At 38.8% G+C, this 23811-nt stretch overlaps 1 protein-coding gene across 5 annotated transcripts in view; it reads left to right on the top strand.

Moving 5' to 3' along the window:
* Positions 1–23811, top strand: part of nav3 (neuron navigator 3) — a 170399-nt gene that overhangs the window by 100232 nt on the left and 46356 nt on the right. For all 5 annotated transcript variants that reach the window (XM_088003261.1, XM_088003265.1, XM_088003262.1 and 2 more), the window contains exons 11-12: positions 5698–5931; positions 7093–7212. In XM_088003261.1, coding sequence (XP_087859387.1) covers positions 5698–5931; positions 7093–7212 — 354 coding nt within the window. The remainder of the gene's footprint in view (positions 1–5697; positions 5932–7092; positions 7213–23811) is intronic.

Below are 23811 nucleotides of genomic sequence, written 5' to 3'. Positions count from 1 at the left end.
TCAGTTTGTGAAAAAGGCCGGTCAGGCCACCTTGATCGCTGCACAGGATTAAAAATGGCCATCATCACCATGAGGCCATTTTTGTTAGGTTGCAGTTCTGTCGTCTCACCTGCTTCTTCTTTGAGATTTCCTCTTTGTACCAGTTTACATACCAGCTACCAGAGGACAAAGTATGAAAAGGACAAAGCCTATCAAGATATTAATGTAAAGTTATGAATATAACTTTACATTAATATCTTTTACTCACCTCTGGCTTTATGTAAAGTCCAGAGGAATGTAGAGTACCCTAAAACTGTACTCACGTAAGAGTAGCAGTACTTCTGGATATTTTTACTGAAGTAAAAGTAAAAAGTAGCTGTACTTTATACTTTTTGATATAAAGTACCAAATATTTTATACCAAAAAGTATTTGGTATAAAGGCTGCTGAAGTACTGGGTTAACTGATCAAACCAGATGCTCAATCATTTAATATTTAAAAATTACATCACCACCAAAATGCAAAATTAGGTATAAATTTTGGTATTTTAAAGACCAAAATAAAAATAATTCATATGAATAACATGATTACAAAACAGCAAAATTATAGTGAAACCAAACTGTTTCACATCAGTTTATTTCAATAAACTCATGAAACTTTAACAAAAGTTGCAGATGTGTGTCTGGTGAATGTTTAGTCTAACCAAGATTTTTTCATTCAGTGACTTTATTCAGTGGGTAAAGTATCCAGAAATTTTACTCAAGTAAAAGTAACAATACTTCATAATGAAATTACTGAAGTAAAAGTAAAATGTACAGCACAGTTAAAGGTATTTTTTTCCAAAGGTTACACATGTAAATTACTACCCAACTCTAGCAAAGACACTGTATTAATGAGAGAAACATAAATTATCATGACTATGTAGTAATCATTGAACCATCCGACCGGCCGTTCGTCCGTCCGTCCAGTCATCCACACAGCCATCCGTTGATCAACCATCCATGTATATTTTTACATCCTGTTCAGTGCTGCAGGGCCTGGTGTGTGTAACATCAGTGATGTTCACCAAAATAAAGCAAGCTTATATTAATACAGCCCTCTTATACTTTTAAAGTCCCATGAGCATACAACAGACACAACAACGGAGCCTCAGTGTGGCGTATCACGGCAACAAGGCGATGACCTCACACATGGCTGCTTGGTTAGCAGAGCAGCAGCTAAAGATGGCATATGAAATCCTCCTGTGCGGAGTGGCCTCTAGCCCTGCAGCTAAGAGGTTCTGCATGTGGGCTGCAGAAATGTTTGCTCACAGCTACGTGACCAGGTTAGCACCAAGTGTTGTTAGAGAAAGCCTCCTTCCTTGACTAAGTCCAAGGAGAATAAAAGGAAACGCTTTGGTTTTGATTTGTGATTGATTAAAACCACTACAGTCATCTTGAGATTATGTGGAGTGGAAGGTGAAAAAACCAGTCAGCTCTAAGATTATGTATCCAACTTTATTTTTTTCCAGTGTTGTTTTATACGTGCTGAGGTTTGGTGTGTGGTTCTAGTGGGATATTTTTTAAAATACGTTTTTAATCTTGAATTCACAAGAAATGTAGGATAAGGCAATGTCCTTAACTTTTAAAAATAGCTAATTTTTCCATAATTTTGGAAATCATTTGGTATGCTAACACAATCAAAATGATGAATCAATAGTAGTTGTAGTTTACCTAGAAGCTAACCACTTAAAAAATGGGATTTAAGATGTGTAATTTTTGAGGCCTTTAGTTGACTAAACTAGTGCCGCCCTCAAAGACTCGCTGTATTGAAGGCTACACACATCCTATGCACTCTGGTGGATAATCTAAGTGCTGCAGGTGGCCAGTACTAGCTATGGGATAAACTCTTTATTTAGATAAGCATTTTTATCAAAAGCATCCAATAATCTAACCTCTCTTGCATTATGTTTTAAAGAGTTAATTCAAAATCACATATATTTTGCAACAAGAAAATCCACTCAACCATCTTTACTTTTCTTATGACCGGTATTTCAGCCCAATAACAAAGTGTCATTCAGACAATAAAAAATGTTGCTGATCGACATGGGGAGGAAGAAGTGACTGAAGATGGACTGTTCCATGATAGTGAACCCAGCACAACAACAAAAGCTATCCATGTCCCTACTCCTTCGAGGGTTCAGCAGCCGCTGCAGGACACTCTGAACATAATAGCTTTACTGGGTCGGGTTTGCTTTGTGTTTACACCAGGGGAGCAGACACACGGCTCTGGGATTGACGAGATGGCTGTTTGTGCAGGTCGAGTACATGTATGAAATTTTTAGAGTATTATCTGCCACACAAAGCAATCTACAATCACTGTGGCCCTGAAACTACCAAATGACATGCGCCCGGTGGTAATAGTGGGTCAGAGTCGGAGGCACTTCTCAACGTTTCACAATGTTCTCGTCAGAATTGCCATTCTGAGAAGTAAAGTGGTATGATTCAACGTGATGAAGGCAATTGGAGCCACCTCTGGAGAAGATGAGTTTTCAGTCTGTAATGGTAGATGGAAAGTGACTTGACTGTTCTGACACCTGCATGTGTGCATGTATGGGAAACTGACCGTAGAGGCTCTAAAACCTGAGAAAAGAAGGTCCGACTCAGTTACATTGCACAATTAAGCTATCGTAAAGTACTAAAGTTCATAAACAAGTCAGTCTTGTAATTAATCAAAAAGCAGTCAGTCTCTAAATCTCTTAAAAACCAGAACTCATTTAGACATGATTTAACACAATTCATATTTGAACATACAACCAGTAATGGATCTGAATCTTTTAACGTATTAGACATTTTCATTAAAAAGGTGTTAAACGAATATTGACAGGCATTCAGTAAAAGTTGGTCTTGAACTCAACTGTCGAGGCCATTAAAACGTTCATAATTTGGAGACGGCAGGATGTTAACTATAATGAATGACTCACCATCTTGGCTGGATTTAAGAACATTTTGAAGTGACCTGGTTAACAACCGTCAGTTCAGGTAAAAAGGTCGAACCTGATGTTTCTATGCTCCCTACAGAGCGGAATATTGTACTGAATGTTTCGCCAATAGATATTTGGAGTTTAGAGCTGCCACTGTGACTAATATTGAACATAGCAATAGCTCAATACATGTGACAAATTGCTCTGGAGATAGAATCTTCAAACAGTGCCCATGAATTGAATTAACCCATCCAAGAACTGACTGGTATATCGAGCGTTCATTAGCAGCGGTAGGAGACGGTGTATTTATATTTAGAATTGCTCAGCAATACACTTCCCCCTGCTGTCAACAGGCATTCTTCTCCAACTGAGCTCATGGCAAAGCACAAAATAATCCCCACTGAGGTTTATCTTTTTTACTTATAGTTGTGTGTGACACCCAATGCCTGGGTGAAGCAGAGATGGAAAGGAAAGGTGCCAGCTCTCTGGAAAATGTGGTTTTGATTTAGAGCGGGCTAAGGTTATGTAATTATATTTTACTAGAAGTCTAGTCATTTGATAAATATATCAGAATATGCAATAAAGTGAAATTGAGTTTTTCTTCTCCAGAGGATGTTGAGGAAGGTAAGACTTCCTTCAGATGTGAGAACAGCCCTCAGGAGGGAAGCAGCACTTGGTCAAATCTCTCGACACCAAACCATCACTGGAGGTTACCTGTGAAATCAGTGACCTCTTGGTTAGCGATTTCTGTCCACGTCATTGCATTCAGTCTCCATAGTAACCAACAGTTGCACTGACCAAAGGATTTAAGTATTCTTAAATGCTTTATGGTGTTTGGTTTCGACTTTTATGAACACAACTGCACGAGGGTTGGAGCTACACAGCAGACCACACCCGTTTGTTGTCTGGACCGGCGCAGGTTAGCTGGAACCCGTCAGAGCCAGTCAACAACCAAACCACAGCAGCACATCCTGTGTGTGTGCTCCATGCTGCAGCTGTAATCAATCCCTTTATTGTGTATCTTCAGGTACACCGCAATCCATACATCCCTATTTGCTTTGGCTTTCATAAAACAAATTTTTTCATTTAAAATGATTAGTCCCTCTACTGAATTTTAGTTACTCAGAATTTAGAAGCATTTATGCTTTTAATAATTGGTTGGTTGCATATAAATTAGCACTTTTTAATTCATAAAAAGACATTTGAAGTATATTTAGATCTTTCTGTGGATGGTGAAGTATTTGCCAATTTTGAAAATTTGACATTTTTTTAACCCACAGGTTAAATTAGGACCATGAATTCAACGTGAAACGCATTTTAAATACAATTAGATATTCGTTAACTTAGGTTTTATTTATGAGAGCCCAGTTTTGCGTAATTTAAACAAAAACAAAAAAAAAGCCATAATCTTCACTGTCATTTCAAGGAAACTTTCCTCAGAAGACCAGGTACTGTTTCTTTTTGCTTTCTGTCGCTCCGTTTATCATTCTGATCATTCTCTCTGCTGCTGCTGTCTCAGATACGGATAAGCTGATTTAGCAACCTGCATTATCAACAGCTAAGTGATTCTGATTTAGATGGTGGCTAATTGATTGCTGAAACTCTGCAATTCCCTGGAATTGATTGCCTGTGTCATTGTGTGTGCAGCAGCCTCAGAGGGTGTTGTTAGAGATTAGTCATGAACATGGCTGGCATTGCTGCCCTTCTCATGTTGGCACTTGGCTTTAGAGTGTGTGGTGCAGTGTTCTCTCCTTTCTCGCCAACACACACACACACACACACACACACACTCACGCACACACAGAGCTGTTATCACACCTCTCCCTGCTGTCTTTGAGACGCTGCGTTAAGATGGCATTCGTTTTTGCCACATAATGACGACCAGTCTACTGAAACAGGATTTCAAATAGGCTTTTCCTCCCACTCACAAAGACAAATCATCCAACAATTAAGATATGAAAATACTGCAGGAAATGCTAAGTCACTGAGAGAGTGTTTCTGGACTCAGTCTTTTTTAGGTGGTTTCTTGCTGGAAATGAGGCAAAACCACAATCCTGTTTCTATAGGAATATATTTTTATCTAACACAACAGATTTGCAATAATCTTTGTGATTTGATTAGAAAAATAGCAGATCTTTCCCGAAGATTCAAATCAGTGCATCTCTGGATTATTTTATTAAAAGCTTGCAGTGCACCATTGTTTCCAGCAGAGAGCGCTCCAACAAGGTACCACAACTGGCAACGTTTGCTGTCAGTGAAAAGAGGCTACACGGGGAATAAATAGCTTTCCCTGTACACTTACAATAATTCATCTTTGTTTGGAGCCTGTTTATGCAAATTGTAGATCTCAGTAAATGTTTTAATTTAAATCATAAGTCTTTAGAGATATGTTTACCAGTTTTTCAATAGGGACTGAATTTCTTGCCAGCTTTTCTTTGTGAAAAAGCTCAAGCTCAGTCAAATTGGACGGGGAGTTTGTGTTTATGCATTTAAGCCATTGTGTGTTTTCTATAATAAGGTGCTTTAATTATTATCAATTTCTCTGTGAATTTTAAAAGTGAAAGAAAAAGAATATTGTATTGTGGTTGCCTGATATACACCCTAATGGCACTAAAAGCAACCGAGACTCTGCTGTTGAACATTTGATCAGCCCTTAACACGTCAATGTTTAAGTATTAGTTGATGAATCAGTTACATGTTCTGTTACTTTGCTGCAATAAGTTTATATTTTCTTTTTTTACCTTTCTCTTTGCGCAGTACGTTAGAAACAACCTTCGACGCCACAGTGACAACTGAGGTGAACGGGCGGAGTCTCCCCGCCCTCGCTGCTCGCTCCTCCCCCATGGCCTGGCGTCTTGGCCAGTCTCAAACCCCACGTCTCCAGGCAGGCGAAGCCCCCTCCATGCCCAGCGGATATCCTGCGCCCAGGTCCAGCACAGCGGGCGCCGCCCCCAACACGGGCCGATACAGCGGCCACTCAGACCCCTCCAGGTGTGTTAATCATTTATGGAAAAATCGTGAATTTGTGACATTCTTTTTTTTTTTTCTTCTTATGCAATGACTTATAAAACTTTATTAGAAATTGCTTTGGGTTCATTTGAAATGTAACGGACACTTGGATGGAAAAGAAAGAGAATAGAAAGAGGCTACAGATATTTGGGAGCGGGGGGAGGGGGATCTCTGTCACTGCGGCAGAATCTAGAGTAGTTTAACACTGCTCTCAAGGTCTTTTTGACAAGTGACATGACTCATTTTCATTCAGCCGTTTTCATATTGCCTTTGTCCAAACAGAACTCAGAAATTCATTCATGTTTAGCTGGCTATTTAAACGGCAACCCAAGGCCTCACTTTTCTTTCTCTCTGCATCAATACAAATAGGCTGCTGTCATCCACCAAGGCTGTCTTTGGTTCTTCAAGCCTTCAACGGGAATATTCAGATGATGCATTTCCGCAAACGTTGCTGGCTGACAAATTACCTCAGTAAGAAAAGGGACAAGTTTTGCTAAAAGCATTATAGTGCCTCTCCAGCTAGTGGCCTTCATTGATTACTATGTAAAAAAGTCAAGAGATGCGTGAAACCTATTCCTATTCCACATTTACTCACTTCCACATGGCTGGAACATTTGATCAAATGGTTTTGTCCAAGTTTCACACTTCTGACCCCAAGTCGTCGTCTTTATGATGAAGAGAGATTCTTTGGCAGGTGCTAACCCAAAATTCAGCAAAACCTCACCCTGCATGGAACTGGAAATCACTGGAATACCATGCAACTATCTTGTAAAGCAGGTCTTACATCACATTTGACTAAAAGATGGAGCCCACCATTAATGAAGCACTTTACAAACTTTGATGCCTTCTGCTCCACAAATAAAATGCATTTCCACACATGGACAATCCAACCACCTTCTGAAGAAAGACTCACTGATCTCAATCTTTAAAAGTATGCTTGAAGAAGTCAAGTTGAGGCTTTCCATTTTAAAAACTTAACACATTTGGGTTTTCCAACAGAACAATGAACCCAAACACACATCAAAACTGATTTCGAATGGATAAAGCACATCATTCTATAGCTTGATAGAACACGATATAGAACGGCTCGAGTCATTGTTTTGGTTTTAATATTTCAATTACTAAAGAATTGTCCATTCGCAGATACCTAACCGACAGTGGGCTCCACCTGTACGGACGGACGGCAGGCCGATCCTCGGATGTGGCTTCTCCTCGGGAGATTGCCCAGAGAGGGAGCAAAGAGATGCAGGGCGACATTGACAGGTGAGGACAGAATCGATCAGTGTTGCTGTGGCTGCTGGTGTCTGTGCCGAGATGATGCGCAAGAGAATAACCCAAGCACAGGAGGAGGCAAATAAAAAGTCCTTTCAATCATGACAATGTGTATTAAGATTGTGTCCCTCACATGTTTCTTCATTAGCTTTTCTGGTTGCTTTTCATTATCAGATTCAATCAGCAGAACAAGTTTAAGAGCAAACACTACAGAGTGCACTGTGATGTACTGTTAATGATGCTGATGCATAAAAATAAAATAAAAATATAAAATGTAGTAAAAGTGAGCTGATCAAACTAATGAGTCTTCGAGCCTTCGATGTTTGGAGAGAGATCTGTGAGCGTTTTTGTCATATCAAGTGACTCTACTTACTGTACTGTTAAATTATTAATGTTAAGACTGGAATGTAAAACATCACATTTTGCTTTATTGTATTCAGTGAATGAGTCGCCTACTTACTGTTATCCTTCTGTTGCCTATGTGCTTTATGTCTCTTACTATTAAGTGTATGCTGTCTGTTTTCTGCACAGTATTTTGGAAAAATTGAGGATTCAGAAAGCATGAGCTTACTGAAGACAGAGGTTTGTAATGGTATAAGGACATGGGAAGCAAGAGGAAGCTTAAAATGCTGACATTCTGGTTCCTGTGCTGCTATGTATGTTACCGTATCACAAAATGTTTTGCATATCTCTAAACATGAAGAAATTAAGGTGTGAAAACATCAGCTTTGTTTCTACTTTTTTGATTACAGTATCTTGTTTTAATATACACAAGGACCAACTGGTGTTTTAAAACTCAGATATGCCAATGAACCTTCATCAGCACAGACAAAGTGTCTGCATAGTTGAGCATGAGATTGGAAAACTGTATTGTTGGGTCTTTGCTGCGACATTTGAGCAACACTTGTGTAAAAAAAATCTTTAGTGGTGGCATATAATTGTGAATATAGCAGGCTCTGGAGTTTTATTTTGACATTTTAAGGACTTAGTTTATGCTATTACCAACTCTCCAGACAGACTTGTGATTTTATATCACGAGTGTCAAAGTGTGACTTATGGGCTATTTGGTACACTTGGAGTGAGTTTATGTGGCCTATGAATATGATTTTACAACAGTACAAATTTAGAGTTGATGCAGAAGCATTTTTATTTTACTGTTGAGTAAGTCCTTTTTAAAACCAAAAATGTGAATTACATGCACATTGTTTGGTTCTACTTTAACTCCATTGTTCATACCATTATAAACATCTAGTGACTTTACACAAAAGGAGAATTTATTAAATGTAGCTAAATGTTTCCAAACTGAAACAGAAAACACGTTTTTATGTGTCAGATCTTTAGTTTTCTTAAAAAAATAAAAATAAAAAAAATCTGCTAACATTTTTTTATTTTTTTATTTTATTGTTGAGCAGAAACCAAATACGTCACACACAGTCTTTTTGTGTGTGTGTGTATGGTTTTAAGTGATAAAAATATTCGTTGTGGCCCGCGGGTATTTCCAACCTTACAACTTTGGCCCCAGTTGCACAAACAATTATATTACAGCGTGATAAAACTGCATGTAATTTAGGGTGTTATGAGGTTTTGCACTACATAGTATTAGCGTCTGTTTTTGTTTCATCCCAGAACAAAGTGATCTACATTTGGAGTTTGTTTTTGCTATAAATCAGCCGACTGGCGTTCTGGCTTTATGTGGCCTGAGTCGGGGAATCAGCAGGCCATAAAGTCTCCAGCTGAACCACGTCTCTTAACTAAAGACATGGTTGCTGTGCAGAAAAAGTTGGTGTTCTATTTCCACTCTAATTTTTCTTCCATCGTGCCACAAAACGAAGAGCAACAGTTTCAGTTTGGGTTTCATAAGTTAAACCCAGGGAGTAAAGGCATTGTTGGAGCATTCTAAACTTAGTTTCCCTATAAATTTGAAATGCAAGGCAGACATGACAAAGTGCAATTTGGTTATTGGAGCTGCAAAACCTCCTGCCTCCAGCTTGTTGAGCAGGTGTGATGCTGATTTAAACCTGTCAAAAAAAAATTGTAAGGACTGACATTAAGAGAGGTTGGACGAAGTCGACCGATGCAGTGACATTCTCCGGCTTTTACTTGTACTGAGATTTCAGCAACAGCCAGAACAGCATGAGGCGGAAAAGACAAAAAAAAATACAATCAGACGTGTCAAGTTTTTGACGTCTTTTCTTCTTTCTGCCTTCAATTAGAGCAGCTCTGTTTGAACACTTCAGCAAACCTGACGACATGTTGCAGGATTTCCTGGACAATGGATGTCAAGCTGTATTATTCAGTGAACACGATGTGGAAGCGGATTGATGATGTAATTAAAAGCGACTGGTGATTGATGCCTGCGTCTTCATGTTTGCCAAACCATTATATCCTGTTGCTGCGGCTTGCAGTTGTACATGTATCATTTGCTTTTTTGCAAGGTTGTACATTAGAATTTGTTATTTTTTGGTATTGATTACCTGTGTGACCTTGATTGTAAAACCAGATGCTGTACATAGGCTGTAGATTTAAACTCAGTTATGCAACCACTACATCTGTGACGTGGAAAAAAAGTTAACTAGTTTAATAATTATTGAAGAGAAATAACACAGAACTTAAAAAAATGATAAAAGCTAATGTAAACTCAAAGGGTATAGAAGAATTTAATGCAGTTAGAGAAAGGGCTGGATGATATGGCTGAATAACATATCACGATATAAGCTATTCATATCAGTCGATATCAGTAATGATTAGTTTTTGTTTTAGTTGTCTGAAATACTGCCAAACTGGTGGTTTTTTTATTATTTTAAGCGAATATGATATTTCGACTTGAAACTGCTGCTGTGCAAGTTTGTCAACAGGTTGTTGCTAGGTAACCAAAGAGTGAGTTAGCTGGCCGCAAGAAGTTGAGTGGCTAAAGCTTTTCTTCTGCCTACAGTTACTATAAATACAAGCATAGGAAATAAATGCTTAATACATGATGAGCATATAGCTTTAGTTTATCTTTATTTGCTTAAGTCTCTTATAGCAATGATGCTAACTCTTAAGCAATGAATTAGCATTTTGTCACGTTAGCCTGAACTAGCTGTCTTGCCACCAAGACGGTATTTTGATGTGAAAGCTGTGGTGTCGTTCTATAACAATATATTGTAGCATGTGTTTGTGCACATAGGCATGTGGAATCTGAAATGTGCGTATTGACAGTTTTACAGCATATTGGAGGCTATGAATTAACAGCCAGCACCTGCAAGTAACGTCTGCCTAACTGTTCAGAGTGTTCAGGGAGAAAAGGATAAGAACCTTATGACCTTATTTCCTATGATTGTCTGGTTGTGTGACTAGATCTCTGTATTTATTTAGCTGTAATGCTAACATTGACATTTCTTAGTATTTTTAATCATTGAACGGCTCTCTCTCACTTTCTGTGTGCACTCTGTCCTGGTACAGTTTGTGTTCATTCAGCCAAGGTTTTTGGTAAAAACAAAATATATTTTTCTCTCCACAATGATCAGTTGAGTCATTTTTCCTTGGAGGCAGTTATGTATGACTCATCAAAACACTCTGAAACTGAATACTTGTCAGTCTTGAAGTGATCTTCCTGTCTGCCTTTAACCTCAGGGTATGATGAGAATAAAAATGAATCTGGTGAACTTTCTCCATATCTGAATATTTTGCTAAAGTTTTTCACTTTCCTTTGGTTTAAAAAGGCAAAAAACAAACAAAACAAAAAAACAGCTTTTCTGTCTTGGCACACCGTGCCTCAGGGAAAACAATATTGATGTCTGCCTTCCCGTTGGTTTCCTAGAGGCAACACTCTCCCCACAGGATCAGAGTTTGAACTATGAAACCTTGATTTCTTTTGTTTCTTCCTTTCCATTTTCCCCCAGAAAACTATATAAACGGAGATAAAAATACCCGACGCTTCCCCCAGCGCCGCTGTGACGAGTGATTGTCAGCGGCTGAGCTGTCACTTCTCGCTGACATACACCGGAGCTCAGGGGGGAAATTTATATCCGAAGCAATTGCTCACCAGATTTCACACCTCAGCCTGGCTTTACCTACGCAGGACAAGATCTGCCTTCCACGAGTATATTTCATCTTTTATCCCAAAGCCTGCTTTTCCCCAAAGCCCCTGCCCAGAAGGGAAATGAGTACTGGATAAGTCGCGGGTTCAGACAATCTGTTTACTGCCTTACCTTTGGAGAATTTCCAGCACCGGAAATGTGCATGCTGCCAATCAGAAAAGTACAAGAGAAGCGTTTAGCTTCATTCTTCAGAAGGAAATCCAGACTGACAGCCATGTATTCTTCACTGTTAACTGCTTTGAATGACTTGGGATGAAATATGTTAGTCAGTCTGAATTATTTCGTGCACATCTCTCCACTTTCTATTAGGTTTAATAGGAAGTTGCTTATTTTATGCATTAAATACATCAATTTGTTGCTGATTAAACCTGATCAAATGCAGGTTTACGGCACAAACCAAATTAGTAGTTCTTACAGCAGAACTGTAGACGTAAGCAGGATAGAATATTCGGTTTGGGACAAATTGCTTTCCCACCAATCAGAACTATGAAACAGCCAATAACTGCTTATTAAAATTTAATCCGGTCGTTATTCTGAGCGATCAATTTTAAAGGGCCGCAGAAAGACGGCCCTTATTGGATCGCCCCCGGTGTAACAAGCCTGTTGTCTTCCCTTTCCAATTCTCCAGGCTCAGTCACAACCGTAGTCGGAGTTTTCAGGAAGCAGAAAGCGCGAGCTGATCGGTGTACACAAACTGAGCTCCCAGGAGGCTCGTTACGCTTCCGTGCTCTTTGCAGGCTGAGCGCTGCCGGCTTTATTCCAAACCGACAAAATCCCAGCAGAAACGCATCTAAATGACTCATCATGTCACCAAGAAAAAGGCCCAAATCAACACATTCAGTCACAGTTTAACAGCTCGGGGAGTGTGCTGCAGGGAGCAGACCGGGGAGGCGGGGATTGAACCAATGACTTTCTGATTAAACACAGGGACGTGCAACAAGTCTGAGTCTGATTATTATTATTTTTTTTTTTAGTCATCAATGCCAGGTGAGCTGGTGTAGGGTCGTAAATGTTTTTAGATGTCCTTTTCCACCACAATGTTTTCTCGAATGCTACGTAGAGCTGGGTATCGTTCAGAAACTCAATTCAATTTAGATTTTTTTTTCAGTCTACCTTATTGTAGACTTTCCTTGTGTGTACTAGACATACAAGGAATCAAAATGACTCCCATGCTCATCATCCCGTGCTGAAACTAAAAACTTGAAGACATCAAATTACATCAAATAACCAATAGTAACAATTTTTTCCATAATCCATAAAAAATGCAACAGTAATATTTTAAAAATCTCATTAACCAGATACCTTATACAATTTTGAAAACACAATTCGATTTGCTATTGGCACAATTTAATATTGATTTAAATACTTTGATATTGATTTAGTAATAAGAAGCATACAAATAATTCACTGGGATGCCTATTCATTTTTGGTATTAGTTTTACATTATTCCTGCAAATTACAAACAACTATGGTGGTGTACATTACTTAAGAGTTTATATATTCACATAATACAATAATACTTGTATTCAATAAGGAATACAACCCATGCTAGTACTGTTTTAAAATTGAATGCAAGTGTCTGTAAATGTAAATAGTTTTTCTTGTGGGAACTGGTATAATTTATAAATCATAATTTTTAAGCATATTTGAATAATGTCATTCTGACCCACATTCCTCACCAGTAGGTGGTGGCAACACATACAAAACACCTGTTTACAAACCACCAATAAATTCAAGAAGAAAACTTCATATCAAAGGGTTTTTATATGTGACACTATAAAAACAAGCATTGGCCAGGGGACCTAACTGATTCACAGGGTTTTCCGAACAAATATCAAATTGGAAAAATGTACCACAATCCATTGATAAATCAATATTTTTATTCCATTCCTTAGGGTTGGGGAGGAATTTCTAACTCCATTGGTAGGTTTCAGTGAAATTTTTTAACCGCAAATTTGGAAATCTTGAGTACGGATACAAAGCACCGTGATTGATCTGACAGAGAATCTCAATGTCTGCTCTGAAAAGAGCACATCTGGAGATGGCCGGGTCCCTCAGATGGTTAGTGAGTTTGAAAACAATGGAGAGCCCAGCTTTTCCCCTAAAAGCCCTTTTCATCTCTAAAAATATCCCTCTGCCATGCAACATAGATGAGCACGTGCCCGTGGCTGTGCTGTCAAGCACAGATGCCTATGGAGAATGTTTTGACACCAGCAGGCTCCCATTTCTCTGCAGAGACATGAATAAGTAACGGGGCTTCGCTTTTAGTGTCCCAGTGTCATGAGTGTGCACTGCCATCTCTCCGCCTCTGTTGACTGGTCTGTGGCAGCTGGCTCTGCACTACTTCGTTTTTTTGTTTTTGATTTGAAGCTGTTGGGGGGATTGGAGGCAACCATGTTGAAATGCCTGCTACAGTTTTGTTGTCCATTCCCAACAAGAGAGAGCTTGTCTTCGTCCACATTTGAGTGTGTGTCTGCAGATGTGCGCACATGTTGCCAAGCAGCAGGATCCAGGCTGTCAGTCCGCGGCAGTCGTGGCGAAGCTGCTCTGCTTGTCAAGTGCTGCTGTAAGCAGTGAGGAGATTTGGAGGGAAAGAGGTTCTCGCTATCTCTGACAAAGCCGGTCATTATCTAAGTTTGTGGTGTGTCATTTATCTCTGCCACTGGCGCTGCTCAGGAAGCAAATATCCTACAGCATTGCACCTGAAAGTGTGACACTTCAACATTTCTGCTGTCTACGCTTTCTGAAGTTTTCTCTTTCAGTCTTCACATTCCTCAGACTTTTGTCTTTTTCTGGGTCTTGAACTTTATCAAATGCACTCAGGCATACAGACTAAACTTTGCAAACTTTTGCAAGTTTGAGGTTGAATCCCTGATTCAAACATCTAGGTATATTCGGCTAATATGCATGCAGTCGTTGTGCGAGTTGTACCGACTCTACAGCCTGCTTTCACATGTTGTCTTGCATCTCTGTGTAAAATGGGGTCACTCTTGAAAATGAGAACACGTGTCTCAGAAGAGTAACCTATATACATAGAAATCAAACAAGAATATCTACAATACTCACAAAAAGTTAGGGAGTTCACCCTACAATGAAAGTGGGCTGAGGGGATCATGCAAAAGTGATTTCCTCTTCATGCTACATGAGGTGGGCATGCTACAACAAAAACATCCCAGTGTCTCGGTGTTCTTGACCATCAATCTCACCTTGACAATGTCATCTCATGCTGTACACAAGTCGAGTTATTGTCTGTTGAGACGTGGCATCCCACTTTTATTGACCGGCAGTCCTCAGGTCACTGAGGTTCTGGAGTCCAGAGTTACGAGCCTTTACATGGCGACTCAGTTGATACCAGGGGTTTTCTGCGGGACTGAGATCTGGAGAAAGTTCAGGCCACTCCATTCAAAGATTCCCAGTCTCCACTTGTTGCTCCCTAATGATCCAACATTGATGAGTTGGAGCACTTTTGTCCATGAGGATGAAATTAGGCCTGTGTTGCTCATTCTGGGGCACAATGACTTAACCCTCTACATTCAATGGCCAGTTCTGTCTCACAATTGTGAGGTCTTATTGATCTTATTGATCAGCTGCTATGTGTCATCTTGGCCTGTTCATGTCCAAACATGAACGGCATAATGCAGAGGACTGCTTAAATAAGAGTTTTTATTGAATGAAGAGATTTACTGGTCGAATCCAACAGCTGTTGTGAATTTTGTCATTAAGCATTGTCATGATGCTAGAGAACATCAAGTTACGTTAAAAGAACTCGCATGTTGTACATGTGCATAATTTCTGCAAGTGAAACCACATGTGAAGTGTTTTTCAAGAATTTCAAAGTATAAAACGGTGTTTTCCATCTTACTAGAAAACGTTTCAACACGTAAAACGTGTCGGAAAGCTGTTTTACATGTGGAATACCTTCAGCATCGACCGGCATGCCGTCGGTAGTTTTTGCCTTAGAGACATACTCCAAGAACAGCTTGTATACTTGAACTTGTCACTGGTTCAGTGGTTGATGTGCCCACCTGACCCCATGAGGACGGATCCCTGGGTGACGAGGCCAGAGGAATAATGCTGAGTGAGGTCAGAGCTGTCTGTCTGTTTTCCTGAGTGATGACAAGCCCCATATGGCCACATTTTCTGCTACCCTACACAGTTTGTCTAAGCCTCGATAACCTGCTGTATTCACGTTTAAGCAAAAAGGATAAAAACATGATTTATCCAATGCCTGACTCACTTTAAATGCTAATAATTATCTTTTCCTTCCTTTCAAGGCTAGAGGGAATTATTCAGACAGCCTTTATCATCACTAACGTTAACATTTGCAGAGTTTGGGTAATTAGCATTTCCTGCACAACAGCAGTATCTATTTTATTACATTTAGTTCATTCTAATTGCCTCACTCCATGTTTTATGTGAAACAGTGACGGTATCAAAATGACTCACCTTAAGCTTATAGAAAGATGACCTAAGGAAGGCACTAATTGCATTTTTACCCAACCACCAGACATAATTAGATATTATAAAACTCAATGATATTACCTAATACCGAGGTAATATCGTGTATCTTAAAAATAGTTTCAAAAGTTTCTCATGATGTAATAACGCTGAGTGAATATGCAGTGGGATGAACACCAACATTTAAAACGACCATATAAAATGTTTTAATTGCCTTCAGTAAAAACATCTTACCAACCAGCTTGTTACTCAACAGATTGAGTTTAAACCATCACTGGCTTAATATGACTGACATGTGAGGCTTCTTTAGTTTTCATAAAACACAGAGCTAAGAAAGTCTCAAAATAATAATAATAATAATAAAATATGCAGTCCATTTGTCTTTTACTTTTCCATCCAAATCCAAAAATCCTATTTGCTAGCTTATAAAACAGACAATCCCTGATATGTGAGTCAAGTCCTTCTGCTGACTGTCATTTGATGGGTTCAGACCTGACTGTTATATTACTAAAATGGTAAAATCACTTATTTTGTTTCTCTGTAAGGACAGAAATGCTGATTAACTTTTGCTGAAAAACATTTTTGCAGTGAGCTCAACTCCTTCACTTGGGGACAGTCTGGTGTGCATGTTTGGGCTCTGGCTCATGAGCCGTTTATTTGCCCGTTTGCCAACAGTTTGTCGTAGAGTTGAACAATCTCCACTGGGGAAAGTCAGGCCTTCTGTAAACCTCTACACTGGCGAGCAACTGTTGTCATATTTGACTGCATTGCAGCAGGGAGCCGGACGTCTTGACCAGCTTGGTCCGGCTCCGCTGACGTCTTGCTGTCTGTCACTGCTTGGCAACGGACACGTTTCCAGCTTTCTGCTCCAAGGTCACCTTTTTCTTTCCTTTAATTGAGTTGGGTTGAAATTAATTGAGTTAGATGCCACACAGTAACAATGCACGTCTACTTGTCCTTGGTAACAAGCGTCTTATTAGAGACAAAAAATAATAGGCCAAGACTTTTCTATCTTGAATATGTGACGATTTGTTTTGCTCCATGAGCTACAAAGTTCTTGTTTTTTTTGTTTTGTTTTTTTTAAACAACTAAATTATTCACTTCAAGGGATGGGACTGAGTGGGTGGGGTTCTGGGAAGAGTTTTATAACCTTATCTTACCAGAAGCAGTGTATTCACCCTGATAAAATGGACAGACTTCTGCTATTTTAAGTCAACTTCAGTTTCAAAGTTGTCATGTGGCGTTCATGTAAACGCTATTTTCTAAATCTTTAAACAGTTCTAGTGATTTTGGTAGATCCTTTTCTAGTGAGAAAAATATTTATTGGTATAGAATTCCGGTTTGATGCTGAATGAGTTTAAGAAATAGTCTTGAAAAGAGCATTAGCACAAACTGCTATAACAATGAGATTGAAGGTTTTAGTGTGGCAGAAATCTGACTTAGCTAGCACTACAACTAACTATTTATTAACATACAGATACTACAACTCAACATTAATATTATTAAGCCAAGGTGTAATGTACATTCATCACTGACAAAAATTAAAATAAATATTGTAGTTGCACAATTTTTTTGTTTGAGCTAAATTTAGTGCAATTTCTTAGCTACTTGAAGTTGGTTTTGATCAAGTCCAATTGGAAGCACTGACTATAAAGCTGAATGAGTTAAACACTGGCCTGTACGGTGGTCAAGAAGGGTCACCAAAATGCAAACACAACGCAACAACAAAAAACAACAAAACTGCAACAATTATAACACATCAAAGGCCACAACAGAAGTTATGCTAAAAAATGAAACTTTTAGCTTTTTTATGCTATGACGTTTATCGTCACTTTTGTTATGATTATTCCATTGCGGTTGGGTTACCACATGTTGCGCTCTTTGTTGTGGTCTTTGCTGCTGTGTTGTGGCTTTTGCAATTTGTTGACCCTTCTGAGCCACCGTAGGCTTATGATTTATAGAAAAAGCCTTACCATAATCAGTTTTATTTTTAAGAATGGAGACTTTTAACAAGGAACAAGTCCCTGTCTAATGTAGACATTGGATTAGCAGTGAAGCTAGCACTAACAAAAATGCTACATCAGTTTTCTTAATGTTTTCTTCGAAGTGAACAGTTACCTACTTGAACAAGATAACTACTGGTTTCAAAAGGACAAAATTATTTCAAACCAAAACACCACCTCAAAAAGATAAAACTGTTTTAAGGAGTTCTCTTTGTCATTAAGGACTCTAAGCGGTCAGGTTTGTGCTAGCTAACATGTTCAAGTGGCATCTTAGAAGTAATTCTTGATAACTCTTGGCTATTTTTGTCTGCCATTCTCTGTTAAATTTTTGTTTATGTGGACCCAAATTTTCAGTAACAAAACTGTCTGTTATAACCATATGTAGATTTGTACCCGGTGGGAAATGTCACAAGTGGTTTAATGTATTTTCCTATAATTTCGTACTTCATATTTGATATACTCTGTTTACAAAGTTTACCTCTAAAAACTGTGAAACTAGAATAGTTAATACTGCATTTTTCTTTCTTTGAGATCAAATCAACTGTTGCCGTCCTTTTAAAGCAAAAGGTTGCATTTGGTCACATAGATCTACATGTGATCTGCAGACACAGAAGCTACTGTTAGCCATCTCCCAGAAATTGAGAGATGACTATGTGAATATGCAACAGCAGATGGACTGACATCTCTTAGCGTCTCATATTATGCATGAGATTTCCTCCAGTCTAAGCTTGTCATCAAACAAACAGTTCTTATTCGGTAAGTACTTCCTCTTTGATTTGGCTCCGTTCTGCATCGTCATCCTCTTTTAATTAACCCCATGAAACCCGCCGCTGACAACATGTCTGATCGGCTCTCCAAGGACTTCTCGGGCCCATCCTGGTCAGGAGGAGAGGGAGGGGAGGGGTGAGGCGAACAGAAGGGAGCAGGAGCTGGCAGTCGCAGTAGGTAGAAGTGGAACACTGAGGAGTCCTTTCTTCCTTTCTTTCTTTCGCGTTTCCATTTCCTCTTTTGACAAGCCAGTCGAGCCTCGGCAGCCTCCATGTTCTCCGTCAGGTGAAGCTTCGCCTCAAGTCTTTTCAATGGTGAGCAAATAGAAAGCAACTGTCCCACAGGAGGTAAGTTGATGACAGAACTTGAACTATCCTCTGTAGAGATCTGAGACAATAGATTAATGTATTTATGTATTGTGTGTTTGAATGAAGTCAAATTATGACAGTTTATTCTCTCAATAAGGCTCTTTATGTTTCACTTTGGGGATCAGGAGACTTATTGCTACGACTTAGATTGAAAGGAATTATATATATATATATATATATATATATATATATATATATATATATATATATATATATATATATATATATATATTTTTTTTTTTTTTTTTTGTTTTTTTTTTTTTGTTTGTTTCCTTAAACTACATTGTGATAATTTTGTCTTTACTTTTACAGTGGTTCAAAAAATAGTTCTTTCTGCTCACTTTTTCAAATATATTTGTGGACATAAAGTTGTTGTTTTTTTTTTTTACTATAAGCTACAAGCATTTAATTAAGATTACACAGAACTTCATTAGCTAAATCTATGATTCACTTCCGATTTAACTTGTATTTGAATGAGTTTGATTCTAAATGTTGTTGCTACATTGGTGAAAGAATCAAACACTGTCAGAGTGAAGTTTACTGGATGGATGGTAATTGATGGGCTTTATTGGTCAACTATTTTGGTTGGATCAGTGGAAGGTGATTGGTTGGCTGTTGCTTATTGGTTGGTTGGACGGATAAAGTGAATACATTTGTTAAATTTGACTAATATCAATAAAAACTCATATCTCTCTTTTAGTAACACCAATTTTGGTTTCATTCTGCATAATAAAGTTTGAACAAGTGCTGTTTTTACCAATCATCCCGGTTTCATTTTGTTTCTTGCCATTTCCCCCAGGCAGCTATTTATTGGTCCTGTCATCGGGGAGTAATTTACCACTTCACAATCAGGCCATTTCAAACGCCGTCTCTTCTTCGCTTGGTGTCATTTCTTTTTTAGAGCTGTTGAAAGAGTGCATTGAATATTGTATGAGCTCATTCCTGCATGGCTGAGCAGAACCACAGCAGCCTGTTCATAGCGGTGATGCAGCCGGTTAAAATCAATAGCAAAAGATTGCAATAACAAGGAAAAAAAAGTCTCCCCTCAGGGAGCTGTTTTTGTCTCGTAAACACCTGCAATAAAACATAATTTGAGTTAGTACATGTTCTGAAACAGCATTTGACATGAGAGAAGCATTTTTTTAAGCTACTTGAACCGAGGTAACCAAGGAGGTCACAGTTAAGACATCACAGGTTTATCCAGCAGTTATAAAAGAAACTCATTAACAAAATGACTCATTTAGCAACTTTCACACATTTCCCTTCTTCATGATATAAAACTGAAGCCATCTCCATCCTGAATGATCTACGCCTGAGTATTCAGCACTCATGCTTAATTTAGGAAGTTATGACACAAATGTCCGACCTGCCTGCCTCATCCGTAAGGTTACCGAGTTTGTTTGAGCCGTCTTTTCAGATGACGTAACGGCGTGTTGGTCTCAGAGGAGGAGCTCGGTTAGCCCCCGTCTCTGTAACAGAAATCATTGCTGATCCTGGGAGGCAGCCTGATGAAATATTCACACTGTTACAGTTAGGGTGGTCTTTTTATAGAGCGACACCTTTTGTTTGTTTTACTAAGCCTTTAGCCAGAGAAATCTGAGCTTGTTCAGCATCCAGAGAAAATCTTCCTTTTAGAATTCACACATGCAAAGCACAAGCAGCAGAAGAGTTGAACATTTTTCCCCTTGTTTATTACAAATGACTCATCTGGTAAATCGGCGTGTGCTTTAAAAGCTCCCCCTTATATCCTCGTCAACTCACTCCATAAAGTGAGTTGATCTTTTTAAAATTAAAAGACAAAGAAAAAACAATGACTGTGGAAATATAACATACCTGGACATGATGAGGCAGAACACTGTGTTCACCCTATTTATTTTAATATAAGTCTATAGTATTGTTTTGGAAAATACATGCATTATAAGATAGAAAACAGTATAATAGTTTAGCAGTTCCTAATGACATTATTCATGCTGTTCTCAACTACATCACATATCATACAACAGTATCATCAGCGTAGAATCTCATCTAGATTTACTTGCATAGCACTACAAATAGATGCTGTGTATTGGTAAATGTATCCCAAACCATCACAGTACACATGTTTTATCCTTTTGTGTGTCACTCCACACCAAAACAATGCAAGAATTACACATAATATCCGTATGCAGTACCATGAAGACCCACCAATCTGTTTCCAAACTAGCAAGTTAAAACATTTTCAGGTTTTCTGGTGATTTAAAGAACCAGAAACCACAGAGTCAGATGTGGATATATGGAAGGAATATAACTACCATGCAAAGTCAGGAAGCATCTTAAAGATGGTTAAATGTGTCACAAAATATTTAATAAGCACCATCTTTTATTCAAGGATAATTTTCTCTTTTCTTGTAAAGGTTATTTCCTGTTTAATTTGTTAAAATAAGTGACAAACTAATATGTTTCATTTTACTCATGTACTATAGACATATGAAACCAAAATGGGAAGTGCTTGCTTAACTTTGAATTCATACTATTTTAGACTTGGGCTGGGATGAGATTTTCATAAAATCTAATATAGCAAATTCATAGGTCCAGTAATATTATCCATGATATTTGTTGTTTTGGATACAGACTAAAGTGAAAATATCAAATTAACAGCAGCTGACTTTTGAGTTTTCTAAATTTGAAGTATAGCATGCTAACATTAGCTGTTTAATTAGCTAAGCCATCTTCTTGTGTAGCCGCTCATCACGTACCAGCCTTAGTTTAAAACATTTTAAACAGTGAGGATTGTAATACCTGAAAAATAACATTTAAAAGCTTACTGTACCTTGACATTTAAGATCCTGACTTCCCACCCCTAGCGTCACTGATCTGTTGACCAATTCCACTTCCATGAACAACTCTGGCCTTGGCTTTATTCACTTGCTCCATTTCTTGTATCAGCATAAATAAAATAAAAAAAGAACTTGATCAAATAAGCCAAGGGAGCTCTTCACTGTGTGCAGATAGCACTCAGTTTAACTTAGTGTGTTAATTGAGCAAGAGATCACACAGAAGCTGCTCTAATCATCTGCTCTGCATTTCAGACTGACTCATTAGACGGAAGATTTCAACATTTCATTAGAGAGGCCGCGGTTGGATAAAAGAGCTAGCTCGCAGCTGCCAGTGAGAATATTCCAATGTTTAGATAGGAATTGGAAGTCATTGAGCTCCTACACAAGCCATCTGCCTCTGCGTCACATAGATAGACCTCGACGCTGGCTGCCCATGCTGCCAGCGCTTTCACCGTTCCCCCTTTTTTTGTGGTAAATGGGAATCATCTAGAGCAATTTGCATCAAGTAGACAGGAAATGAGGAGTTGTATATTAAAAAGTTAATTTGTTCCTTCCTAAGAGAGGCTGAAACGATACATGTCTGCATTTAGGCTTCTAAAGCAAAATGCGTTCATCGAAACGTCTTGCGTGTTTGATCCGCCGCGTGAGACGTACGTGAGGAAAAGTGACGCGTTCAGAGCAGCGTTCTGTGCATCTGCACAGGACTTGTCTTTCAGAGGACAGCCAAGGCTCTTTTGTTTATAGCGCTAAAAGTGCCTCTGCCTCTCTGCTGTCGTCGCACGCAGGAGGGAGTGTCTCAGAGGATGCAGCAGAGTGCTCACACACTCCCCTGCCACCGCTGAGGTTTCTGATGTAAGCACCTCAGAGCAGAGGAAGTAACTTTAAGTCGGATTGGAGAAGTGACATCGCTGCAAGGAAAAGAAATATCCGCACAGGATCAACAGCAGATGCAAACTGGACGAACATTAATTTGATCAAAGCAGTCGTCTGCATACAGTGACTTGCAGTTTTAGATAGAAATGGTTTAAAGAGTCATTTCAATGATTATTCTTTGTCTGTGCACTCAGAAAAGGCAGCAAAAAGTGAACTCTAATTTGAGCAAGTTGAACCCCACTTGTTAAAGCTTTAACACCTGCATGTTTTAGCATGATGAATAGCTCTTTAAAAGCTGCAAATTTACACTGACGATTCATTTTTGTGCAAGCCAAACTTGTCCCATGCTTCACCCTGTCACCAAGATTCTTATTCAATAATGGCTTTGAATTGAAGGAGAATTGTAGAAGGAAAGGTTTGGATGGGAAAAATAACTAAGTAACATAAAAGAACTGAAACCGTTCATGTGTTGCCGTACGGATGTAATGAAAAGGAAATGAAGCTTTTTAGAGTAGGTTTTTTTTTTTCCTTCATACCTGGTTAAATCATTGCTGTGAAGATAAATGCTGCCTGTTGGATGGTAAGAAATCAATTTTGCACTGCACCAGTGGACATCTGGGTTGCTAGGTGTCTGCAGGTGGCAGGTGCATATATCATCAATGTACCTTTGCGTGTCCCTGATGCTTATGTTAAAGCATTTATTTCCCCACTTTCACTGTGTCATGCTGTTAAAACAATAGAATTTTTGCACATTATTTTTACTTGGTCATTTATTTTAAGCTCCTCTTCATTTGTTTTCTTATTGGCAAATTTGTGAACTCGTAACAGTCGTTCTTCTCTGCCGTGTTCACTGTGTTTAGCATGGAAACCGCACACCATCAGCTATACTGCAGGGGGAAGGCTTTCACAGAAGTGTGTGAAACTGTCTTTATAGTTCTGTTCCACCTAAAAACTTAGGCCTCCGGTTGGTTGAAGTGAAATCTCCTGTGGTTCAAATGCACATGTGAGCGCCAAGTGGACCGGAGACTGCTCCGATAAGAGGGAAGCATACTATGGCATGGGGCATTCTTTGTAAATAGAAGCAAAACAAACGTACAAATCTAGCGTTAGTGGGAGAAATGGCTCATAGTCTTTTGCCAACAGAAATCCCACAGCCCCTAAAATTTACACGTTTTTCATTTTGTGAGGAAAGAAGTTGTGTTGTCTTTTTCTGTCGTTTATTTCA

This window comes from Poecilia mexicana, unplaced genomic scaffold (assembly GCF_051168715.1).
Source record: "Poecilia mexicana isolate PSO_F unplaced genomic scaffold, ASM5116871v1 scaffold_23, whole genome shotgun sequence".
NCBI classification, from domain to species: domain Eukaryota; kingdom Metazoa; phylum Chordata; class Actinopteri; order Cyprinodontiformes; family Poeciliidae; genus Poecilia; species Poecilia mexicana.
Note: the sequence above shows the minus strand (reverse complement) of the source record. Positions and strands in the feature narration are given on the sequence as shown.